The sequence below is a fragment of the Pteronotus mesoamericanus genome, unplaced genomic scaffold (genome assembly GCF_021234165.1).
Source record: "Pteronotus mesoamericanus isolate MK-2021 breed Mesoamerican mustached bat unplaced genomic scaffold, CSHL_Meso_final contig_50, whole genome shotgun sequence".
NCBI classification, from domain to species: domain Eukaryota; kingdom Metazoa; phylum Chordata; class Mammalia; order Chiroptera; family Mormoopidae; genus Pteronotus; species Pteronotus mesoamericanus.
Window position 1 is genome coordinate 30,967,180 of NW_026555186.1, and position 24,455 is coordinate 30,991,634.

Genomic DNA, 24,455 nt, shown 5'->3' on the forward strand with positions numbered 1-24,455 from the left:
TCAAGTGGGACCAAAAAAAGAGAAGCATAAACACGGAAGACCAAAATGACAAAATCAGTAAAGAGTATTCGTAAAAAGTGATCATATATTAAATCATGAAAGTTATACAAACAACTTCTTGTGATCACAATGTAATAAAACTAGAAATTAACAACTAAATCAAAAAATAAAAGGCCCTTCCACCCAAAAATTAAAACATCTTTTAAAAATCTTTCATGAAGAAAAATAAAATCAAAATTATAGAATTTCAAATAATGACAATGATAATGAAAACACTAAATATGAGAATCTATGAGATACACGTAAAGCAATGAGCAGAAGAAAGTCTATAGCTTTAACACATATAAATAAAAGTAAAAGAATAAAGGAATTTAATTGCCCTCTCAAAATGCTAGAAAAAGAGCTCTGGCAGGAGTGTCTCAGTTGATTAGACTGCCATCCTGTAAACTGAAAGTTTCTAGTTTTGATTCCTGGTCAGGGCACATGCCTGGGTTGTGGGTTCGGTCCACAGTGAAGGTACGTGCGAGAGGCAACGGATTGATATTTCTCTCCCACATCGATGTTTCTTTCCCTCCCTTTCTCTCTCTTTAAAAATCAATAAGCATGTTTTCAGGTGAGGATTTTTAAAAAAATGCTAAAATAAAGAATAAAAAAGTAAATCAAAACAAAGCACAAAGCAAGGATAATAAAGATAAAAATAGGAATTCCTATGGTAGAGGACAGAAAAACAGTGACACTGATTAATAAACAAAATATAATTTAAAAAATAACACGATAAACATACACTGCTTAACTTTACATAAGCAATAACACATATATAAAATAAAAAATTCTAAGAGTTCCCATTGACTATGTGAAAACCTAGATGAAAGGCTTAAAAAGACTAGTATCTGCAGAGATGATTAAGGCAGGCCCGGATGGTTTCGGGGAGTTCTAGTAAACCTTTAAAGACCAGATAACACCCATCTGACATATGTTATTGCAGAGCACAGAAAACCTTCCAAATTATTTTATGAACCAAGTACATATAACCTTGATATCTAAATCTTATAAATACAGTCTCCCCTAAAGAAGAAAATTACAGACAAATATCACAAATGAATGTTATGTAAACTGTAAATAATAGAGAACAAAATTCAAACACCACATTAGGAAAATACACCATAGTTAAATGGGATTCATTCCAGGGAAGCAACAGTGGTTCAGCATTAGAAAATTCATTAATAGAAACAACAACATCAATAGATATACAGGTATTAAAAATGCCATTAACAAAATTCAACATTCATTCTTGGTAAAGGCATTGAAGAAAGTCAAAATGAAGGATACTCTCATAACATGATAAAATATATACATGCATTTTAGTGTTAAAGCCAGCATTTCACTTGACACTAGAAAATACTAGAGGCGCTTCCAGTAGGATCAGAAACACGGTAAGCCCATCAGCTCCACTACTGGTTAACATTGCACTGGTACTAATATCATTTGACAAGTAGACAGAGGCTTAAGAATTGGAAATATAAAATAACCTCTATTGACATATGTACACTATGTTAGTATACATGGAAAATCTTAGAGGATCAATGAGATGAAATGACAAAACAAGCTCAAACAATAAAATAATTTAGTAAGGTAGCAGGGTATAGAATTAGCGTGCAGAATTCATTAGCTTTCATACATACAAACAATAATCAATAATCAATTAAAACATGACCATGGAGAAAACCCCATTTGCATCAGGTTTTTGTTTTTGTTTTATGCAGTGACATGAATTAGCAATTCAAAAATTACTTCCTGTGTTTTCTAGGACTGAGTAAGTAAGTAAATATAACTGTGGATAATGGGAATCAGATTTCTTATCATTGGGGAAAGGAGTTACAAATATGAAAATGAGGAAGGCTAGAATGAACTATGTCCATAGTACTGAACTGCAATAGGAGGTATGAGTATGAACTCAGTTACACACACACACACACACACACACACACACAAGCTATGAAATGGACATAATGTGGCATGTGTATACTTGTAGCTCTGTTTATTAAGAGGGCCTACAAACAATGACATCTCAAAAGCAAAAACCATGTTTAGTGCCCAGGCCTTGGTTTCTAAATACTGATCTTTGACAAAAAGAAATTTCTCCTTGGAGAAATAGCGACTTCCAAGGCTGGAGCTAAGATAATATAATACAAGATCAGCCTGGAATATCTAGTTGTGTGAAAACATGAATAAATTCTTTTAAAAAATGATAAAGTCACACCCTGACTGGCATGGCTCAGTTGACTGGGCTCTGTCCCACAAAATGAAAGGTCATCAGTCTGGCTCCCAGTCAGGGCGCATGCCCGGGCTGTGGTTTCAGCACCCGGTTGGGGCATGTATGAAAGGCAATCGTTTGATGTTTCTCTCTCTCTCTCCACCTCCCCCCAACTCTAAAAAATAAATAAACAAAATTTTACAAAAGTCACATCCAAAGGTCACTGAATTGAAGGGGTTCCTACTGGCCCAAACTGAGAAAATCTGAACACCAAAATACGTAGACAGACATGACAACTAGATGCAACATATAATTCTGGAATAAATCGTGGACCAGAAAAACAATTTTAAAATTTGTTATCAAGAAGATTATTAGTATAATAATGAGAATTGGAATAAAGTTTTTAGACAAATAATTTCTTGATTTTGCTGATTATGTAAGAGAATGTCCTTACTTTTAGGAAACACTCATTAAAGTATTTACAGCTGTGGACACAAAGGAGCCACTTACCAAACCTGACAAGCTCAGGGGAGCCTGCATGATGGCCTTGCAAACTCGGAGACCTAAGGTAACTACATCGGTTGGTCTGAAGTTAAAAAAAAAACGCTCCAAAAAGCAGCTCATGGCAGGTGCAGGCAGTCATGTCCTAGGCTGGAATCTTCCCTGATATAAGTCTATTATCTTTTTGCCTGTCTATTATCTTTTTGCATCTATGATAATATACCTTTGCAATGTCAAATTTCCTTTTTCTGGACCCCTCAAAGCACAGGCACAGCACCGGAGAGAGCCTACAAATCCACTCACAGTTATTGTTACGGCATTAATTGTTGACTTAACTATCCTGTACCCACCTGCGTAAAAGTATCTATCATCTAGTTTTTATCCAATCCCTGAGGTCCTGACCCCGCTGCTTTGCTTTCTCCCACCTCCCTAACCTATCACCAATGGATTTCATGTAACCCACTTATGCCTCTTCTTTTGATGGTAATGCATAAAATAAGGTGCAAAACTGCCTTTTTCTGGAGCATTTTCTCAATCCATTGAGATTGTGCTTCCTGGCAATTGTTGTCAGTTTGGCTCAAATAAACTCAAAAAATTCTCTGTAAGATTGAGTATTTCTTACGTTGACACAGGTAAAGAGATTATCATAGCTACAACTTAGTCTCAAATATTTCAGGAAAAAAATATTATGTATATATACAGAGAGAGTCCTAGAATGATAACACAAAACAAATATGGTAAAATGTTAACATCTGCGGGATGTGGGTGAAATGTATATGAAAAATCTTTGTATATTCTTGCAACTTTTCTGTAGGTCTGAAGTTACTTCAAAATAAAAAATTTAAAAATAAAATAAACAAGATCATTTCATATAGTGGTAAGTGCTTCAAGGAAGACAAAACACGGTAGTATTATAGAGTTCCTGGGCAGGTCAGGGTGCGGACCTGCAGAGTAGCGCTCATATTGGGAAGTCAGAGAAATTAGCATGTGAGCCAAGAACTAATTAAAAGTAGAAGCCACTCCATTTGAAGATTTGGCAGCTTAAAACTCCAGGCAAGGATATTCTAAGATGTAAAATGCACTGGATGCCTTCAAGATACAGAAAGATGACAAATGACCATGAACATATTGAAAATTCTTTAGTCTTACTTGTTACTCATAAAAAAAATAATAAAATAGTGAGCTACTCCTTTATTCCCTATCAAACAACACAGATAGGAGACCAATATCCAATGGTTATCCTGCCTTTGCAGATATCAATTTCTTAGCATGAGAAATTTTAAAACATTGATCTGAAGTAATTTTCCTTTAAATGTTCACCTTAAATCAATAATAAGGAAGGCAAAGGTTTATATAAAAACATTCATATGACATTATTTATTATAGCCAACACGGAAACAACATAAATCACCATCCCTGTAGGAATATTGGAAGACAATTACGGTACATCTATATAGGAGAACACTATGCAGCAATGTGACATATGCAGCCTATAATCTAATGCTAAGTTAGGAAAGTGAGATTTAAAATAATGGTATCTGTATGTCTCATGTAAAGAAAAAGTTATCAAAATAAACAAGGGGGGAGGAAATGCTAAATGCTTTGTCTAGGATGATGGGATTATAATTCATTTTTTTCTTGCTAAATTACATTTTCCTAACTTTTTAACAATGAGCATATGTTACATTGATATTTGAAAAAAATAACTTGAACATTAGAAAAATCACATCATACTCTTTTAAAGTACCCATATCTATGAATCTTCTATCCATATTCATACAATAATCCAATTCCATGCACTGCAATTTCAGAGGTTCCCTTACCATTAAAGGAATTTAATGATCTTGATTTTCTACGTTAAACTTGTAAGCAGAGGTTCAAGAGTGTTGGGACTTTTGATAAACAGATGTTTCAGTGGGAGGGGTCAGGTTATAGAGGAACTTTCTCCAAATTGGAAGAAACACATGTCATTTCCATTGTTTGGCCCTTAAAAGTCATCCTTAAGTTTTCTGAAAGCTTCCCTGTCTTGTTCCAGGTAGGTTGTTTTGATAAGTATTTTTGATATTCAGTTAAAGAATAGGTAAGAATCGATATTCACAATTCCAGGTTGCCAACTGTAATATTCAATTACTGCTCAATCAATGATGTAACACATTTAGAACTTTAATATGAATCAGTTATCTCCTGGTTTCTCAGGGACAATGTAAGTGTGTATATAACTGAAAAAAATTTTTTAAAGAATTTTTAGAAATGGCTTGGACACGGCTGCCTGAAGCAGTATGGTCACGCAGAAAGAACAGACTTTGGAATCAAAACAAATCTAGGCCTCCCTACTTTCTAGCTAAGTGCTTGATGAAACTTGTTAACACCTCTGAGCTGCTGCCTTCTCTTTAGAAGTGGGGATAAGATAGCTGCTACTGTGAAAATCAGAGCTAATGTATGTTAAGTGCTTAGCATATGTCTAAATTATAGCAAGTACTGAAAAAATGATAGCTAAAATCAAAATAAACAAAAGACAAAACTAGACTGAATTTCCCTCATTTTTTCAGCCCTGATTAAATGCTTTATATTTTAGTTGTAAACCAGGATTTCTTGACCTTGGCACTGTGGACATTTTGGGTCAGATAATTCAAAGTTTTTTAGCAGCATCCTTGCATCTTACTTACAAGATATCAGTAGCACCACCCTAGTTTTGAAAAACAAAAATGTCTCCACACATTGTTAAATGTCCCCTGAGGAATGAAACTGCACCCAGTTGGAAACCACTAAGTTACACGGATGATTAAAATGCAGAAACATTTAGGCCCTGGCTAGGTAACTCATTTGGTCAGAGCATTGTCCCAATATGCCAACGTTGCAGGTTCAAGTCCTGGGCAGGGCACATACAAGAATCAACCATTGAGCATAAATAAGTAAAAAAACAAATTGATGTTTCTCTCTCTCTTAAATCAATAAATAAAAATTTTATAAAAAATAAAATGTAGAAACATTTAGTATGGCAAACCAAAACAAGTGGCCTCAGTTTCCAGGTCACTGAACGTCAGTGATAGGAGAGGGAACAGAAAATATTCCATTTCATGCAAGGAACCTGTTTTCTTTATGAAGGCTCTCTACTGTCAGATAATTTGACAGTCTCCATTTAAATATAGGTTGGACAATTTAGCCTATCCAAGCCTCTGTTTCTTCACTGACTCATATAGATTAAATACATAATATAAGCAAAACACTTAGTACAGTGTGTCTGGTACACAGCAAATAATAAATGCTGGCCATTCTTATTATAACCTAGGTACTCCTAATCCTGGGTTTTCAGGTCCCACTTATCCTAACCCTTCTTGAGGGTAATAAAAGTGTCTGAGGTGGCAGGAGGAGATTTTGGTAATGAATTCTGAAAAGTACTTCTAACTGTGGTTGACTACCACTGACACAGAACATATGTATATAAATTAAAAGCAACTCTTTATGCAGAAAAAAGTGAGTAAAATTATTTAGACTGAAGAAACAAAGAGAGCACTAACTTGGTTTCCATTAGTGCACAACCACTGCTTTAATTCATACATTAATTTAATGTAAAAAAATGAAGGGGGGGGCAGGGAAAGGGAAGGGAAGGGTCAAATCAAGGAACGTGTATAAAGGACCCATGGACAAAGCCAAAGTGGGAAAAGATCGAGGGAGTGGGGGCCGGGGGGGAGGGCAGGGGAAAGCGATGGTGGAAAAATGGAGACAAATGTACTTGAACAATAAAAAATTAAAAATTAAAAAAACTGAGCAGAATTTCTAAACTGAGTGAAATCTATTCGAGACATTTTCTTAAAGTTCAGACTATTTTTATGTTAAAAAGTAGAAATTTATAAAATAACTTACTAAAGACAGTTTATAAATGAATATCTATGATGACTGTAAGCTACCTGGATGGAATTATCAAGTAATATTTGAAAAGTCTAAGACTAGGCATGAATCAGAAGTCCTGGAAAAGAAGAATGACCAAGAACAAAATGGAGTTTCAGGAAAAAAAAGCCACTACTATGTGCAAATTATGCCTCTCTGTGCAAAAATTAATGAAAATTTTTATTATAGCTCACCTGTAGTTTCTGAGTCAACGAGTCTCTCTGTTCTTGGAGTTCTCTGGCATTATCAATTTCTTGTTTTAATCTTTCTATTTCCTAGAAAAAGTAGAGCAATGTCTTTAACATTTAAGCAATACAAGGAAAGAGAAGGCCCCAGTTCCTCCTGAAATTACTGTCCTAGTTTTAAAAAATATGATTTAAAAAACATTCTTTTATACTGATTTTTAGAGAGGTGACATCATCTCTTTTTTTGATTGCTAAAATGACCTTTAATAAAATTAAGAAATTTTATCCACCAAAAGTGATCATTACAAGAATGAAAAGTAATCATAGTGATTTCATCTTTATAGGCATGTTGTTTGATACAGAATAACCTTAAAAAACAAACAAGTCTAACTTGGTGGCTATAATATAGCACTGCTGAGAAACAATCTGAACACTTTAAGGTTGTTTCAAGTTTTATGAGTATAAGTTTTCCCTAGAATGTTAAACCTTTTAACTGAATACCAGAGAAAGCAACAGCTTGTACAATTCACATAACTTCTAATAGTTTCCTGTTGATTGTATGAATACAACTCTCATACAGAAGGCAACAAGCTGTGTCTCATTCTAACTGCGTCACCATAGTTCAAAACAATAAAAACTAGGATGGGGGAAATATGAACAAGGTTAACGTTACTCAAGAAAAAGTTCATGCTAAAAAAACCCCACACAATCTTACCTTATTCCATAAAGTACATAGTCTCTAACATTTGACACTAATTTTAGCTAGATTACAGGTGAGTGAAAAGTAGTAAGTACCTCTTCCTTCACTTTCAGTGTCTCTTCCAGTTCTTGTATTGTCTGATTTAGTTCTGACTTCTGGGTATGCACAGCATTTGCTTGGCTACTGACACATTCAAGCTCAGTAACCTAAAATTATATGAGAACACAGGTTAAATTATATGACAATTTCAAAGGATTTCTTACTGAAGAGATGATAGGTCCTCAATAGGTGAATAATGAATTTTGAATTAACATATGATTAATTTTGAGAAACAGACAGAAGAATAAATAGAATAGACTCTTTAAAGATGTTAATTTAGGACCAAAAAAAAGCAAGAAAAAAAACCTATTTACATGACTTGGTCATGAAAAGGTTAGGAAAACTTAAATGATTAATGACAGTAGAGAACCTCTATCATGAAAGCCTTTAAAAATGTCCTCTCAAAACATTTGAAATCATGTATAGTCATCTGCCCTCCATCTGTAGCTTTCAAATTAAATTGAAAACTGGCCTTGTAGAAGTGAGAAAATTTTCAAATACATTTCCAAAATTTAAGGGAATCTGGAAGAGAAGATATGCTTAAAATACAACTTAAATGATTCAATACTAGAATGTCTTCATATTAATAGTGTCTCTTATGGCAAAAGACAGTTTTTCCATCAATATGATTTTACTGAGGGCCCAATGGCAGCATAACTTTTAATAAACACTTGCTATTTTTTGAGAAAACAGAGAAGGGCCTTGTCCCTAAAAGTTATACCATCCCCGAAGAGTCAAAATACAGAGGAATCAACATGCGCACAGACACACACACACACACACACACACACACCCACACACACACCCCCACCCACCCAGCTTTTTACACAGAACAGGATCTGTTACACTTTGATTGACTAGAATACAGTCAATTCTATACTACTGAGGCAACAGAGCAAGTCTCTTTCACGTTTTCCAAATATTGAATTAACCCCACATTCTCTCGCTTTCTTCCTTTGTATTCACGTTCTAACAGTCGAGTGCAAACCCTTGTCATCCAGACCTAACCAAAGGCAATGGCTGCCAGTGGACTTACTTACAAACTTTGTTTACTTTTGTGGCTTCTCTAAACTGCTAATGTTCATTTTTCATTGTGAGAATTGAACCCACAACCTTCTGGTATACATGTTGGCACTCCAACCAACTGAGCCACCAGGCTAGGGGGTCATAAGCTAGTATTTTTATTGTGGTAAAAAACACAATATAAAATTTATCATCTTAATCATTTCTAAGTGGACAGTTTAGCAGTGTATAGTATATTCACATTGTGGTAAAATGGATTTCCAGAAGAATTTCATCTTGCAAAATGAAAACTCTATATTCATTAAATAACACCTTCCCTCTTTCTCCTCATAAACTAACTTTTATACTCAGGATGGACTATTTCCACAGGTTTATCACTCTCCCTCCTGTCTCCTTTCCCTTTCTGCCTACATCCCCTGTCATCCTGACCCCACTGTGCTCCTCCGCTTCTGCTCTGGTGCTAAGCCCATTTCCCGTGGTCTGTGGAGGTCACTTCCTTAGCGTCCTTAATGGAAGTCAGTGGCATTTGCTTTCTGTTGGATGAACACATATGCTTTGAATTTTAAAAATTTGTATTAATTGTTTGGTCTTCAGATGTTAATGGCATTAGGATTTATGATTTTTATTTTTCTGCTTCATGTACCTATTACCAACTTTTTAAAAAATTTTTCTTTCTTTAAAAAACAACAATAAAAATAAAATATTACCATTAACTCAGTGAAATTACATCTCAAGTCAGTAACTGTACAGAGTATATATTTATTACTATTATTATTATTAATACTTTATAGAAGAAAATACTGAGCAGAAAGAGGGAAATAACTTCCCAAAGGTCATACAGCTAATAAATGACAGAACAGAAATTTAAAATCAGGTTTTTCAGTCCTGAAATTTGTATATTATTAATCCTCATTAAACTGTGGAAAACATTTTTATCAATCAATAAACCCACACATAATACAACCCATATATGTTCCAAAAACCAATGAAAATCTCCAAATGTATCCCTATGCTGAATCTCCATGTGAATTTCCTCTGATTAAAGATATTTTCTAGCCATAAATTCCATGGACATCAGCCCTGAACTTACCCGCTTGTGCAGACGTTCTGCTTCCTCTTGATACGCAGCAAGTTGCTGTTTCCATTGTTTCACGTTGGCAGTCGACTCCAACAGGGCTGCAGTGAGTTTGGCATTATTTCCTTTGAGGGTAGCCAGTTCAGCCTCCCAATGTTTGCTGATTGCTGAACTAAAATGAAAGAAAGTTGTATCCATTACACTGAATATTATTACATTGAAAGGACAGCAGTACTTGGGTCTATTATTTGGTTTATAGTCCATGAGTATTTCAAAGTCAACCCCAGAAGAATAAAAATGCAAATATTTCACTGAAATGTTCCTGGTGAAGGACGCCTAGCAAATGAAGAAATATAAAAAGTCCCAAAGTAGTAGGCTTAATATGGAAAAATTCTATTCACAACAAGACAGGTATCTACAGAAGAGTTCCTACCCATTCTCTTTTGAGGAATAAACATTATATCCTGAAAAATACCTATAGAAAAAAATCTAACAATGTACTATATTTTTGAAGAGCACCATAGCCTGGAGTACAATTTCATTCCCTCATATAAAACATATGGTCATGTTTCAATATTTCAATAAGGTCTGGAACTTATAATATAGTATTTAAAATTATTGTTGATTTATTTCATCTTACTGAGAATTTTTATGCCCAAGATACAAAAAATTACTGCAATAAATTGATTTCATCAGGTCATATGGCAGGTTAGACCTCGAAACTAATGATTTAATTTCTGATAGAATTCCAGTGTCATTGACAGAACAAAACTTAAAACAATCATCCTTTCCCCCATTTAATGTTCTACTTGATAAGTTATCCAAAGTTAAGTATTTCAACCAAGACGATTTTCAATTACAAAGACAATTCTACTAGTTGGGAAGCCCCCCTCTTGATAATTCCCTTCTTAACTTCATAATGAAGAAAGAATTGCCTCATTTTAAGGAAACATGCAGTTTCTCTTTCTCATTATTGAACAGTTTATTCCTATTAGTGAAATTCTACTAACCCCATTTCATTAACTATCTAGTGATAATAGCTTTCTTTAATCAGCATTTTGATTTTTGATGTCATTTGCATCACAGAACAAGTATTTTGATGGGCTGATATTTTACAGTAATTTTAATATATTAGATAAAAGAAAGCACAGTTTCTATCATCAAGATTTCTAAAGCTCATCATGAATAAGAAGACATATCAGCATTATGAGATCATTTCTATGGTCTTCTTGCCAAAAAGGCATAATACACATCCCAATTATGAGAAAACATCCTATAAACCCAAACTGAGAGACATTCTAAAAAACTGACTGGTACTCTCCAGAAGTGCCAAGAAGAGATAAGACTAAGAAACAGAATAGAGGAGACTAAGAAGGAATAATTAAATGTAGTGCTGGATCCTGGATAGGACCTAGAACAAAAAAGGGACATTGGTGAAAACTGGTATCTATAGTTTAGTTGACAGTACTGTATCAGTTTAATTTCCTGGTTGAGATAATTATACTATGGTTATGGAAGATGCTAACATTAAGGGAAGCTGGGTAAGAAGCATATGGGAATTCTCTGTATATTCCATAATTTTCTATGTCTAAAATTAGCTTAAAAAGTAAAAAATTTCTAAACTTTACTGAGAAAACGTCATCAGAACATGAAAGAACCGAATCAAACGATTAGTTAAGCTATTAATTTCTATCCTTAACAATAAAGGTTTTTCTGGTTCTTCTTTTGTGGAATTATCTTCCAAGTTCAGATTTTCTGAGCAAAGCTCGCACTGATTCACCTGCTCTAGCTAAATTATAAATTTTTAAAAACCACCTCCCTATTTTTCTGCTACAGAGATGAGTTTTATTTAAATAGACCCTTCAGTCTGACAACGAAAATCTTATTGAACTCATTTAAACATTTGATATGTGCAAATATGAAACCCCTTAAAAGTTAAAGAGAGCAAAAATAATTTTGAATATTTATTTCTAAATTCCACTTGTCAAAAGTTTTGCAATTATAAAGTAAGATTACTACATATCTTTATAGCAGGAAAAAGAAAAAAGAAGGTATTTTGTATTTTATTTCTCTAGGTTTTTTTAAAAAAGGTTTTATTTATTTATGTATTTTTAGAGAGGGGAAGGGAGGGAGAGAAACATCAATGTGTGGTTGCCCCTCGGATGCCCCATACTGGGGGCCTGACCTGCAACCCAGGCATGTGCTCCAGACTGGGAATCAAACCAGCGACCCTTGGTTCACAGGCCAGCACTTAATCCACTGAGCTACACCAGCCAGGGCTCTAGGTTTTTTTAAAATAGGCTATAGAGAGCAAAGTCCATTAAGAAATTGAGAACTCAGCCTACTTCATAATTATTTCAATAATTATTTGTGTGCTCTTTCAATAATTATTTATGTTACAGACTAGTCTGTCTATCACTTTGATCTCAGTTCTTGAAATGTCAAAGGGAGCAGTTAAGATCTGCCATTTCCAAATGTTAGCCTCCAATTTCATGTGGCCATTTTAATTTAAATTGCTCAAAATTAAAGTTAAAAATTCAGCTTCTCAGCCCTATTAGCCACATGCCAGGTTCTCAATGCCCATACAGGGCTAGTGGTTACCACATTGGACATCAAAGACAGAGAGAGAACTTTTCAACATTGCAGACAGTTCCCCTGGATAGTGCTGTCCTAGATGATCTCTGCATTTCCCACTGTTTTTCAGCTCTATATGTTATGGGCTGAATTGTGTTAATATGTTCAAGTTCTAACCCTAGTATCTTAGAATATGACTACATTTGGAGACAAAGTCTTAAAAGAGGTAATTTAGATTAAATGGGGTCATTAGGGTAAACCCTAATCCAAGGACTGGTGTCCTGATAAGAAGAGGAGATCAGGACGCAGATATGTATAGAGGAAGATTATCAGAAGACGCTGGAAGAAGCTGGCATCAGCAAGGCAAGGAGAGGCCTCAGACAGAAAAAAAAAAAAAAAAAGCCTGTCAATGTCAAGATAGTCTAAGACTTCTAGCCTCCAAACTGTAAGAAAATTAATTTCTATTGCTTAAGCCACCAAGTCTGTGGTATTTGTGAGGGCAGTCCTAGCAAGCAAACTAATACATACACCTTTATAAAAGAAAAAAAAAATCCACACTATGTATCTGTGGTATTGTGATTTATAATAAATACATATTTTGGTCTTTGTCCATGGTTCCTGGCTCACAGCTCCCCATACCCTTGGGATTTCCTAAGCCATAGGAGCAATGAGAGCACCTTCTTGTGATAAAAATGAATATAGAGCTGGAACTTTTAGTGCCACCTCCAGATTTCTGGGGAGGAGAGAGGGTCTGAAGATTGACTCAATCACCAATGGTCAAAGATTGAATCAATCATGTCAATGTATAAAAGCTGCCATATAACCCAAAAGGATAAGGTTTGGGAAGCTGTTCCAGGCCCCACACTCCACAGGGACAGAATCTCCAGGAACCCGTGGATGAGGGGAGTATCTACCACTGTGGAAAAGCCACAAAGCATGGCCAAGATCCCTCTGTGCTACGGGGGGAAAACGGTCCTTATGCCACTGGGAGGTCAGCAAATCTTGTCACCCCTGCCTCCTACCTTCCCAGGCACAGATGAAGACCCATTATACTTGGAGAAAAGTAGAAGAATAAAACTCCATAACCTGTGGGATAAACAGAAAACACAGTCCTAGCCTCAGACTATTAGAGGTCTCTAACCTTGGGGGATGGGACAGGAAATGCCTGCACCAAGACCCCCAGTACAAGGCTGAATTTACCTGCCACTGGGAGAGGAACACGATCACTGAGAGAGCCTCATCCCTGAGACCCTGGGACCCTGGGACCCTGGGACCCTGGGACCCTGAGTCTGCCCAAGAATGAGGTGGGCAAGAATAACAGAGAACCCCATCCTGTCCCCTACCACCAAGCTGACAGCAGCCATCTACTAGGGGAAGGTCAAGAGTGTAAAGGAAGACCCCCTCAAAGGTAAAAGTACATAGAAGAGACCAAAGCTGAGGGCGGAGGAGAAACAATGAGTAAACCTTCTAGCAAGCCAATCCCAACTCTAGGCGAAAACTAATGCTTGAGAAGTTTGAAGCCTGTGATGTACTCATGGTAACCACGGCAATAACAAATTCCAAATCCAGGTCACCACAGTGGAAGCTGGCCGAGCCCCTGTGCTAACAGCCTGAAAGAGAAGTCGGGCCCCCTGTCAGGGGTAAACAGCATTTATTTTACTGTAAGTAATAAATACTATTTACCTTCATTGAATGCCTTATGCTTAATGTTCAATAAAAAAATTACAAAACATACCTAAAAGGAGGGAAAAAACCCTATGTCAGGAGAGAAAGCAATTAACAGAGCGATACTCAGAGACAATACTGATGTCACATTTATCAAAAAAAATATATATAAAATAGGTACGTTAAAGACATAAATGGAAACAGAGGACACATGCATCATCACATGGTGAATTTCAGTGAAAAGATGAACATTCTAAGAGTCAAGTGGAAATCCCAGGAAAAAGTTAAAAGCAACATGATAAAAGAGGTGAAGAATGCTTGACATGGTTGCATAAAAGTTAGTGAATCTGAAAACATGCCAATATAAATCATCAAATTGAAACACAAAGCAAAAAAAAAAAAAAAAACAATGAAAAAGAAATATGGTGTCTATGACACAAGGCAGCAAATATCAAACTGTCTAACAAATATGTAATTGGAGTCCCAGGAGGAGAGAGAAGAGGGCAGAAAAAATTTTTGAAGAGCTAATGACTGAAATTTTTCAAAAAAAATAATATGACATATCCAAAAAGTCCAAAAACATAGATTTCTGATCACAAACTAAGCCGTGTAGAAAATAATGAAGTGACAGTACTAAAAGAAAATAATTCTCTTTTTAAAAAGTTTTATTTATTTATTTTTTAGAAACAGGGGAAAGGGAGGAAGAAAAAGACGGAGAGTAACATTGATGTGTGGTTGCCCCTCACATGTCCCCAACTGGAGACCAGGCCCACAACCCAGGCGTGTGCCCTGACTGGGAATCAAACTAATGACCCTTTGATTCGCAGGCCGGCACTCAATCATCTGAGTCATACCAGCCAGGGCAGAACACAATTCTCAACCAAGCATTTTACACACAAGGAAAATACCTCTCTAAATAAGTGAAATAAAGGGTTTTTCAGGCAAAGAAAAGGTGAGAAAATTCATTACTAGCAGACATGTACTATACGAAATACTAAAGTTATAAACATGAAAGAATATATGATAGAATCTTGAATCTCCATAAAGGTATAAAAATACCTGAAAATTATTAAAATAAGATCATTATAAAAGGTCCAGGGCAATTCAATGGAGAAAGAATAGTCTTTTTAAACAACTGGTGCTGAAACAACTGAATAACCACACCTAAAAAAGAGGGGGAGGGAAAAAAAGAATCTTGACTCATATCAAATATCCTATATAAAAATAAATTCAAAATATAAAACTATAAAACTTCTGGAAGGCCATAGAAGAAAATCTTTGTGACCTTTTGTTAGGCACAGATTCCTTAGATATATAACACCAAAAGCATGGTCCATTAAACAAAATCTAATAAAAGAGATTTCATAAAAATAAAAAGAAATTAAAAGATTCTGGAGTGCAAGGATGGATCAACATATCAAAATCAGTCAATGTAATACACCACATAACAGAATAAAAGAAAATAAAACCATGATATCAACTGATGTAGAAATTTGACAAAATTCAACACTCTTTTGTGATAAAAACACTCAAATTAAGAATAGAAGAAAACTACCTCAACATAATGAAGGTCATACATGAAAAGCACACAGCTTACATCAGACTCAAAGGCTCAAAAGTGAGGACTAAAGCCTTTTCCTCTAAGATTAGATTGAAGACAAAGATGCTAGTTTTTGCCACTTTAAATTCAACGTAGTACCAGAAGTCCTAGCCAGACTGATTAGGCCATTAAAAGAAATAAAAGTCATATAAATTGGAAATGAAGAAGTAAAACTATCTCTGTTTGCATAGGATATGATCTGTATGTAGAAAACACTAAAGATTTCACACACACACATCCAGTTAAAACTGATAAATGAGTCCAGAAATGTTGCAGGATAGAAAATCAGCACACAGAAATCAGTTGCAATTCCATACACATTGACCAATCTGAAAAGAAAATTTAAAAAACAATTTCATTTACAATAGCACCGAACAGAATAAACTACTGAAAAATAAACTTAATCACTCTGACTGGTGTGATTCAGTGGGTTGGGCATTGTCCAGTGAACTGAAAGGACACTGGTTCAACTCCTAGTAAGGGCACATGCCTGCGTTGTGGACCAGGTCCCCGGTTGGGGGCAGGTGGGGACAGTAGGAGGCATGCACAAGCAACCCATCATTGTTTCTCTCCCTCTCTTTTTCCCTTGCTTTCCTTCTCTCTAGGAATAAATAAATACAATCTTTTTTTAAAAAAGAAACTTAACCAAGGAGGTAAAAAGACTTGAATACTAAAAACTAAAAAATGTTCCTGAATAAAATTAAAGAAGACAGAAATAAACAGAAAGGTATACCATGTACATGGATTGGAAAACTTTATACTGTAAAGATGTCAACACAACCCAAAGTGATCTGCAGATTCAATGTAATCCCTATCAAAATCCCAACCATGTCTTTGGGAGAAATAGACAAGTCCATCCTAAAATCCATATGGCATCTCAAGGGACTCCAAATAGACAAAATAATTAAGAAAATAATTAAGAAAAATATTTTCTACAGTTTAATGAAAATGAAGAATATACAATGTTCAGAATGGAAAAACTTAATTTTAAATTCCTATTCTGTCATTTGTTAGCTGTATGACTCTGTATTCTCATCTATACAATAGGAATAATAATATATACTCTGTACAATTACTGAAGGAAGTTCTGTGAGCTGTTGTCTCTGCTATATTCAGCACATATATAATTTTACATAGTTGGCACACTTTTGCAATTTGGAAGAAACAATGTTCCTTTCTTTAATCTACAACTCTAGGTATCACATTCCTCCCCCATTAGACTAATTTTTAGCAGTAATTAATACTTTGGGGTCAATTCTGATACCAAAATTTTAAGTTCATCTTACACTTCAGGAATATTGTTTAAAAAATTGGGGTTCTCTGGCTAACTGGGCCCTTTTTTACAGGTACAATTTTGACAGTTTCACATTAAGTAAACAGCTGACAAAGAAACCCCTAAATTGTTCAGCTGGAGACACCAGTGAGTCAGAAGATATTTTGAAATACCACTATGATCTCATGTCTGAATGCTGGAATAAGGGCAAAATAATTCTTTATTCTTGTGACTGTTCGGTAAAATTTCCCTTCAAACAGGACCAGCTGGTTTCCTGTCGGCTCTTCAGATCTAGAAGTCAGCTGAAGGAGTTCAAAAACATTCTTAAAACATCATTTGAAAGGTTCTTTAAGCTGGAATTTGACAGTTTTCCTTTATCTAAGGTCAAAGTTCTGCAAGAAAGGAGTAAACTTTGTTAAATTAGCTATGTAATATCTAAAAGAAAAAGTGCTTCAAAAGTACCATCTAACAAGGAGTTAGACTATTTAATGAAACTGAGAGTCTAGTGCATGAGCAATGCACTGATTTAACCTGTGGAGTAAACCCTATATGCCGATGATCAGTTACAGAGGTTAAGAAGGTTGCCTGTCCCTGGCTGGTGTGGCTCAGTGGAGTCAGTGCTAGCTTGAGAACCAAAGGGTTGCCGGTTCGATTCCCAGTCTAGGGCATATGCCTGGGTTGCAGGCCAGGTCCCCAAGTGAGGCACACGAGAAGCAACCATACATTGATGTTTCTCTCCTTCTCCTTCTTCCTCCCTTCCCCTCTCTAAAAGTAAATAAATAAAATCTTAAAGAAGAAGAAAGCTGTCTCTTTTCCATGCCTCCAGGAACCAAGATCTACCATCAGTCTCTAGAATGGGAGCCCCTTGCATGTACTTCCTAAGCATGTTATAATTATGTAAAACCATGAAAAATATCCAGATACGCTTTCAAAAGAGGACTTAAAAACATACTACAACAGGCTTCCTTCTCAACATTACTCTCAGTGTTGATGATGAGGTCACTCCCTAACTATGGAAGGCAGAGAGCTGACTCGAGCACCTCGCCGTACTGCCTTGTCTGAGGAGCCGCCTGTTGGTTTCTTGTCACTCCCTCTCCACACCTGAGAATGCAGAGCAACCAACGTGGACTTTAACGCACTCGTGTGACATTTTCTGGGCTAGGTGCTCTCATGTTGGCTTGCTGGCCCCAGCCTAGTTCCACTTAGAAACCAATGCTCTCTGTAATACTTTAGGGTTTAAATTTGTGTTTCTTAATACAATTTAAGTTACCCTTTTAAAGGAAAAAAAGTCTTTTAAATGAAAACAAAGTAACTATGCACTGTTTATAATCAGAATTTTTTTCATCCAAAGGACTTCAGCAAGTAGGGATTTCAAGGCCTGCCAGGCAAACAGCCTAGTATACTGAAGGGTTTTTTGACAGATACAGCTAAAAGCTTTAATTTGCCTAAGTGCTTACCAAGGTGTCTCTCTAAGCTTACTGTAATTTTGCCAACTCTTCTGGTTACCTTTCTGACCCTTGACGTCCTCTGCTCTGATGTTCCCGGTGTTCTGGCCCCGACCCTCCTGTTGGCGCCTGCTCCTCAACACCGCCCCCCCGGACCCCCGCTTTCAGTGTGTGCCTTGAGAGCCCTCCAGGTATCACTGTCCAGCTCGGCTTCCTTCCCCACCTGCCTCGCAATCCATCATCTCTGCACGTAGCCTGGCACCTCTGGATTAACACACAATACAGAAAATCATGGCTACAGGGGAACAGACAAAGATATATTTGCTGGTAATTTTAAAGACAGTTCTTGTAGTAAACGGAAAATAACTTGGTCATATTCTCGGAAACATGGTGTTTAGAATTGAAGTGGAATTAAAAGCATTATAGCTTTTAATAAACAGTGGCTTGGAAGAAAATCTCAGAGACAAGAGGGAGGCAGTTTTTAAAGAAACACTGTACCACCAATGTTACTGATAGCCATGATATTGGGTTGAAAAAAGCGGACATAAATTAGAGTAAAAAAGTCAATCAGAAGACCTGGACTCTGAATATTATGAAATTATAGAAACATCTTAAACCATTTATCTTATATATATTACTGATGTAAAATGTAGTTCCACAGACACATTGACATCTGCATCTGAGTAAGTCTGAAAAAGCTGTTATAGTCAGTTTAATTGATATTTTTTCATGGCAGTATATAAAATAATGGTGTCTTATCAAAAACATCTGAAATCAGATAAAATACAGAATTTTACTCTGGTAAAGAAAATGAAACATCATTGAATTTTCTAAGGAAGTTATAAAGTTAATCTGAAACAAATTACTTCAAAATGTGTACCCCATTTCTTTTATCAGTCTACAAATAGAAATTTCCAAGTTGTAAAGAATCATGGAAATAAAGAACAAACTGACAGTGGCCAGAGGGGAGGGGTGACGGGAATAATGGGGGAAAGAAGGGGGAGGGGCAAGTCAAGGAACACGTGTAAAGGACCCGTGGGCAAGGCCGATGCGGGGGGAGGACTGAATGTGGGAGTGGCGGGTGGGCAGGGCAGCGGAGAGCAATGAGGGAAAAATGGGGACAACCGTCATTGAACAACAATACAATTTTTTTTAAAAAAAGAATATTGTTAAATATACACATTAAGCAAGAACCATATGTGAAACAGTGGTTAAAAGTGTTGGCTCAGAGCTGTGGCTGGGTGGCTCAGTTAGTTGGAGCACCATCCTGTTCACCAAGAAAAGGTTGCAGGTTCGATCCCTGTTTGAGGCACATGTCTGGGCTGTGGGTTTGATCCCCCATCGGGGCGTGTGCAGAGGGCAACCGATCGATGTTTCTCTCACACTGATGTTTCTCGCTCTCTGTTTCTCTCTCTCTCCCTCCCTTCCTTTGTCTCTGAAATCAATAAACACATCCTCCTGTGATAATTTTTAAAAAGTTTAAAAAATATACATAGGCTCAGGTACACCTACAGTTAAGACAATGCTGCATGTCAATTATGTGTCAATTTTTTAGAAACGCATGGACTCAGAAGTCTGTTGACTTGGTTCAAACTGTGGCTCCAGCCATTTGCTAGCTATGGGACCCTGGGCATGTTATCTAACCTCATTAGGTCTGTTTCCTCATCTCTAAAATTAGGACTGATATTAACTATCTTCACTGAATGACTCTGAGGAATAAATAACCCATATGACAGTACCTTTGAAGAAAGCACACAATAGATACTCAAATGTTAGTACCTTCCAAATGCACAAGCAATAAAGAATCTTGAAAGAGTCTTCACTGAGCTATGAAAAAGCTAAAAAGATTTAACACGAAATATTTTAAGGGAGATATTTTGATTAGTGATGTACACAAATTGATGTAATTTAAATTAAACCCACATCAGGTGGGCACTCAATGAATCTATTGTCATCCTTAGGTACTATAGATGTAGTATTTATAATAAGTTTAAATATTTGCTGTAGACTTTAGAATAAATTTAGCAAGTTAATGGAGTGAGGAAATAAGTAAACAGAAATGATTCTTATAAAAGTGGTAAGGTTGATTTCTGATTGTAAGAGAAAAGGGAAGGTGAAATCTGAATCTAAACTACATTATGTTTACCTCATACAAGCATGCTGCACTTCAGGCAGTTTCCCATTTGATTTTAGAGAGAACAAAAAGTCTAGCTTCACCCCACTCTTTACTCACTTAAATGGAGGGACCCAAAAAATCCACGAAAGAGGCCTTTAGAAACTCCCTGGCTCCCATAACTGCTCCCAGCAGTAACAGAAGCGTTTCTACCTGCTACAGAATAGCTCCCACTGGGGATGGCTCTGTACTGTAACATCCTCTAATATGCACGGGGCACAGTGCCTTCTGTGGTCTTTGCCTTAAGGCAGCTATCACCAAGGAAAGGAGATAAAAGATGAAGGGACCACAGGAGGTCCCAATTTCACTTCCACTTTTTACTCTCACTGCAGGTCCCTACCCGCAATGATCTAAAATGAATAAAGAGCTTCCCTTTGAAAATGTACAGTCGTTTATGGTAGGAGGTGTGGATTCCAACTTCTTGCTCAAAAGAAATTCACTTCTGAAAGGTTCAAACTACTTTACAGGCATTTCAACTATTTTTAATGTTAACCATACTTTCCCTACATCAGTGAATTTGGAGGGTTGGGTGTGGGACTAAGGGAGGGGAGTAAAAAGCTATGCTAGTTCACAAGTGAGAAAAAATTTGTTCAAGTGGTGTTGTGAATTAGTGTCTACTATCTTCACACAGTCAATATTTGTGTTGTTTTCCCTTTTGTAAAAACTGATCACAAGTGCTGGAGAGGTTGTGGGGAAAAGGGAACCCTAGTGCACTGGGAACGCAGACTGGTGCAGCCACTGTGGAAAAGAGTTTGAAATTTCCTCAAAAAGCTAAAAATAGAATTGTCTTTTGACCCAGTGATTCCACTGTTGGGATTATACCCTAAGAATCCAAAAACACCAATTCAAAAGAAACTATGCACCCCAATTGTGTTCACAGCAGCACAATTTACAATAGCCAAGAGCTGGAAGCAACCTAAGTGCCCGTTCATAAATGAGGGGATCAAAAACTATGGTACATTTACACAATGGAATACTACGCAGCAGAAAGAAAGAGCTACAACCCTTCGCAACAGCATGGATGGGACTGGAGAGCATTATGCTAAGTGAAATAAGCCAGGGGGTGAGAGGCAAATATCATATGATCTCACCTATAAGTGGAACCTAATCAACAAAACAAACAAGCAAGGAAAATACAACCAGCAACACTGGAAGGAAAAAGAAACGAACAGTAATGAGAGGGAAGGAGGGCAGGAAATGGAAAAAAGAGGAGAAAGGTCAAATCAAGGCACATGTATAAAGGACCCATGGGCAAAGCCAAAGTGGGGAAGGATTGAGGGTGGGAGGTGGGGTGGGGGTAGGTGGGGCTGGGGAAAGTGGTGGCAGGAAAATGAAGACAAATGTATTTGGACAATTAAAAAAAAAAAACACAAACCTATTATGCTAAGTGAAATAAGCCAGTTGGTGAAAGACAAATACCATATAATCTCACCTATAAGTGGAATCTATTCAACAAAATAAACTAACAAACAAAATAAACCACAGACATGGAAACGTGGAGCAGACTGAAAGTGACCAGAGAGGATGGAGGAGGAGGACAATGGTGGAAAGAAGGGGAAGGGACTAGACAAAGAACATGTGTGAATGACCCGTGGACATGGACAACAGAGTGGGAACTGACTGTGGGAGCAGGGGGCGGGGTGGGAGGGGTGAAGGGGGGGAAAGAGGGAAAAACTGAGATAATGGTAACAGAATAAACATGATTTTAAAATAAATAAGTAAGTAACTGATCAGTGACTAAAAACTTTCTTTGGCAATTTATTCAGAGTATGATGTTAGATTATCCTATTAGAGAGATGTCTTCAGGAAAACAGCCTTAAAAAGGTGAAGAACTATGTTTCTCTCATCTCTTATGAATATACATCTATCTTTGGCAAAGAGTAACATTAATTTTAAGCCTGTCCTTTTATTTATAGGGTAACAGGACTATAATCATTGTGGTTTATCCAAAACAGAAATGAATATTTTTCTATGTCCTTCCATAATTTGATTTAATTTTAGAGGCTAAGGTGACTCTATTTCCTTGCAAAGTAGATCACTTAAGGAAAATCCATCCTAAAAATTGTTTAGCACAACATTTAGTATTGTTAGGAAAAACATTATAAATAAGATAGTAGAATGCACACTGAATACTGACAGATGTAAAAGATGCTATAATCAGAGATTTTGACAAAACTAAAATTGGGTGGAAATACATGGATAATTTTACAATAAAATCTGTTTTCCAATTTCCTGTCATGAAAACTTTTCATTCCGTTAGAAACCAGATGTAATCAAATTTTGACTGACCGTTATTTATAGTCAGAATCAGAAAACTTTTGCATTTTGTTTAAATTTGTTTTTATAGAGAAGGTTGGAGTCAAAAAACATAACTTGAAATTATTTAAATGTTTGAGTTATAGTGTGAACAATATTCTACTTACTGCTATTATTGTCTGTCCGTTGTGGCAGATCATCATGACCAACTTCATTTATTTAATGCATACATGAGCCTTGTAAATAATATGCAAAAGTGAGGGCCCTGATCAAAATGAACTTTAAGGAGGGGGAGATGGTAGGTGAATATAGCTCGGAATTAGTAATAGCTTAGTTCACTGTTGATTTCACTGCTGATTGATTGGCTATTATCAAGGGAAACTTTTTTGGTTTTCCCTCTAAGCTCTCCCCATCAGCCTGGATGGAAACCAAACTCTGTTAAAACTCTGAGGACCAACTTTACTGACCAACGTGATGAAGACTGGCTCCAGATGAGTTCAGCAAGAGTCACCGCTTTAGCTCTAGTAGCTGACACACCTGAAAACTGTCAGCAGGCTATTTGCTTTGTGCTGTTTTTTAGTAATGCTGACATATTTCAGCGTATCCATCCCATAAGCTTTACTTCCTTTGATCTAACACCCTCTTTTGTAATCTGTGACTTTGGAAGAGTTTTTCTCTGTAAGATACCACATACAAGAAGGGACCACCCAAAAAAACTCTGGAATTATCTTCTGGAGGGCAGCCCCTTGTAGCACAGGCTTCCCCCGCTAGGTGAGTGTTCTAGGAACCCATCTGTACCAGTGTACCAGCTGGCACTGTTGTGAGAGGCTGCATTCGGCTTCACTGAATATTTTTGAAGACTCAGTACGCTTACCCATTTCATGATGAGTGATTTACCAGTGCACTTGTTCATACTGCACTGAATGTTCAGCAGTTTTTGACCAAAAAAAATGACATGACCCCTGTGCTCCACCCTCTCTATTCACCCAATCTTGCACCCAGAAACTTTTTTGTTTCCCCAGGTGAAAAAAGTCCTTAAAGGGAAACATTTTGCCAATGTGGAAGCAGTGAAACAAAAAACGGCAGCAGCACTGAAAAGCATCAAAATTGATGAGTTCAAAAACTGTTTCGAGCAGTGGAAAAAACATCTCGTTCAGAGTATTGCATCAGACGGAGAATACTTCGGAAGTGACTGAAGAAAGTGGTGGGGGGTAGGCAGAGACAAATGTATTTGAAAAAGTAAATTAAAATAAATTAAAAAAAAAGAAAAAAAACCTTTCTGTTCCTCCTCCATAAAAAAAAAAGGAATACATAATTATTTATTAATAAATTCTGGGGATTTTTGTGGGTCTCCCCTCATATGACATCAAGACCAGTGGGCTTCACTTCTACTAAGCTTAAGCAACAAAATTACTTAACCCAGACTATTAAACCCAAATGCTATAGTGGATGCGGACTTTCTTGTCCTGCACACAAGAGCAACAGAGTTAGGACTTGAACTGAAACTCCTGCCTTAAGGTTTTTCCAGCTTAACTGTAATGTCGTTTTTTTACATGGGCTTGCAATGACTGATGACTTTTTCCATCACCTTACAACTAGTTAAATTTTATCTCTATGATTATTACTGATTTATAGAAAACAAATCAAAAACTATGATCCCATGTTCATTACAGCATTACTCACAACAGCCGATAGATGGAAACAACCTAAGTGTCTGTTAATGGATGATAGATAAAGATGTGGC

General features: G+C 36.5%; 1 protein-coding gene across 2 annotated transcripts in view; it reads right to left on the bottom strand.

The window, feature by feature from the left end:
- The window catches only part of HOMER1 (homer scaffold protein 1), a 119,456-nt gene that overhangs the window by 9,397 nt on the left and 85,604 nt on the right, over positions 1-24,455 (bottom strand). For both annotated transcript variants that reach the window (XM_054578527.1, XM_054578526.1), the window contains exons 6-8: positions 9,741-9,897; positions 7,624-7,734; positions 6,838-6,918 (exon numbers count right to left, since the gene is read on the bottom strand). In XM_054578527.1, coding sequence (XP_054434502.1) covers positions 6,838-6,918; positions 7,624-7,734; positions 9,741-9,897 — 349 coding nt within the window. The remainder of the gene's footprint in view (positions 1-6,837; positions 6,919-7,623; positions 7,735-9,740; positions 9,898-24,455) is intronic.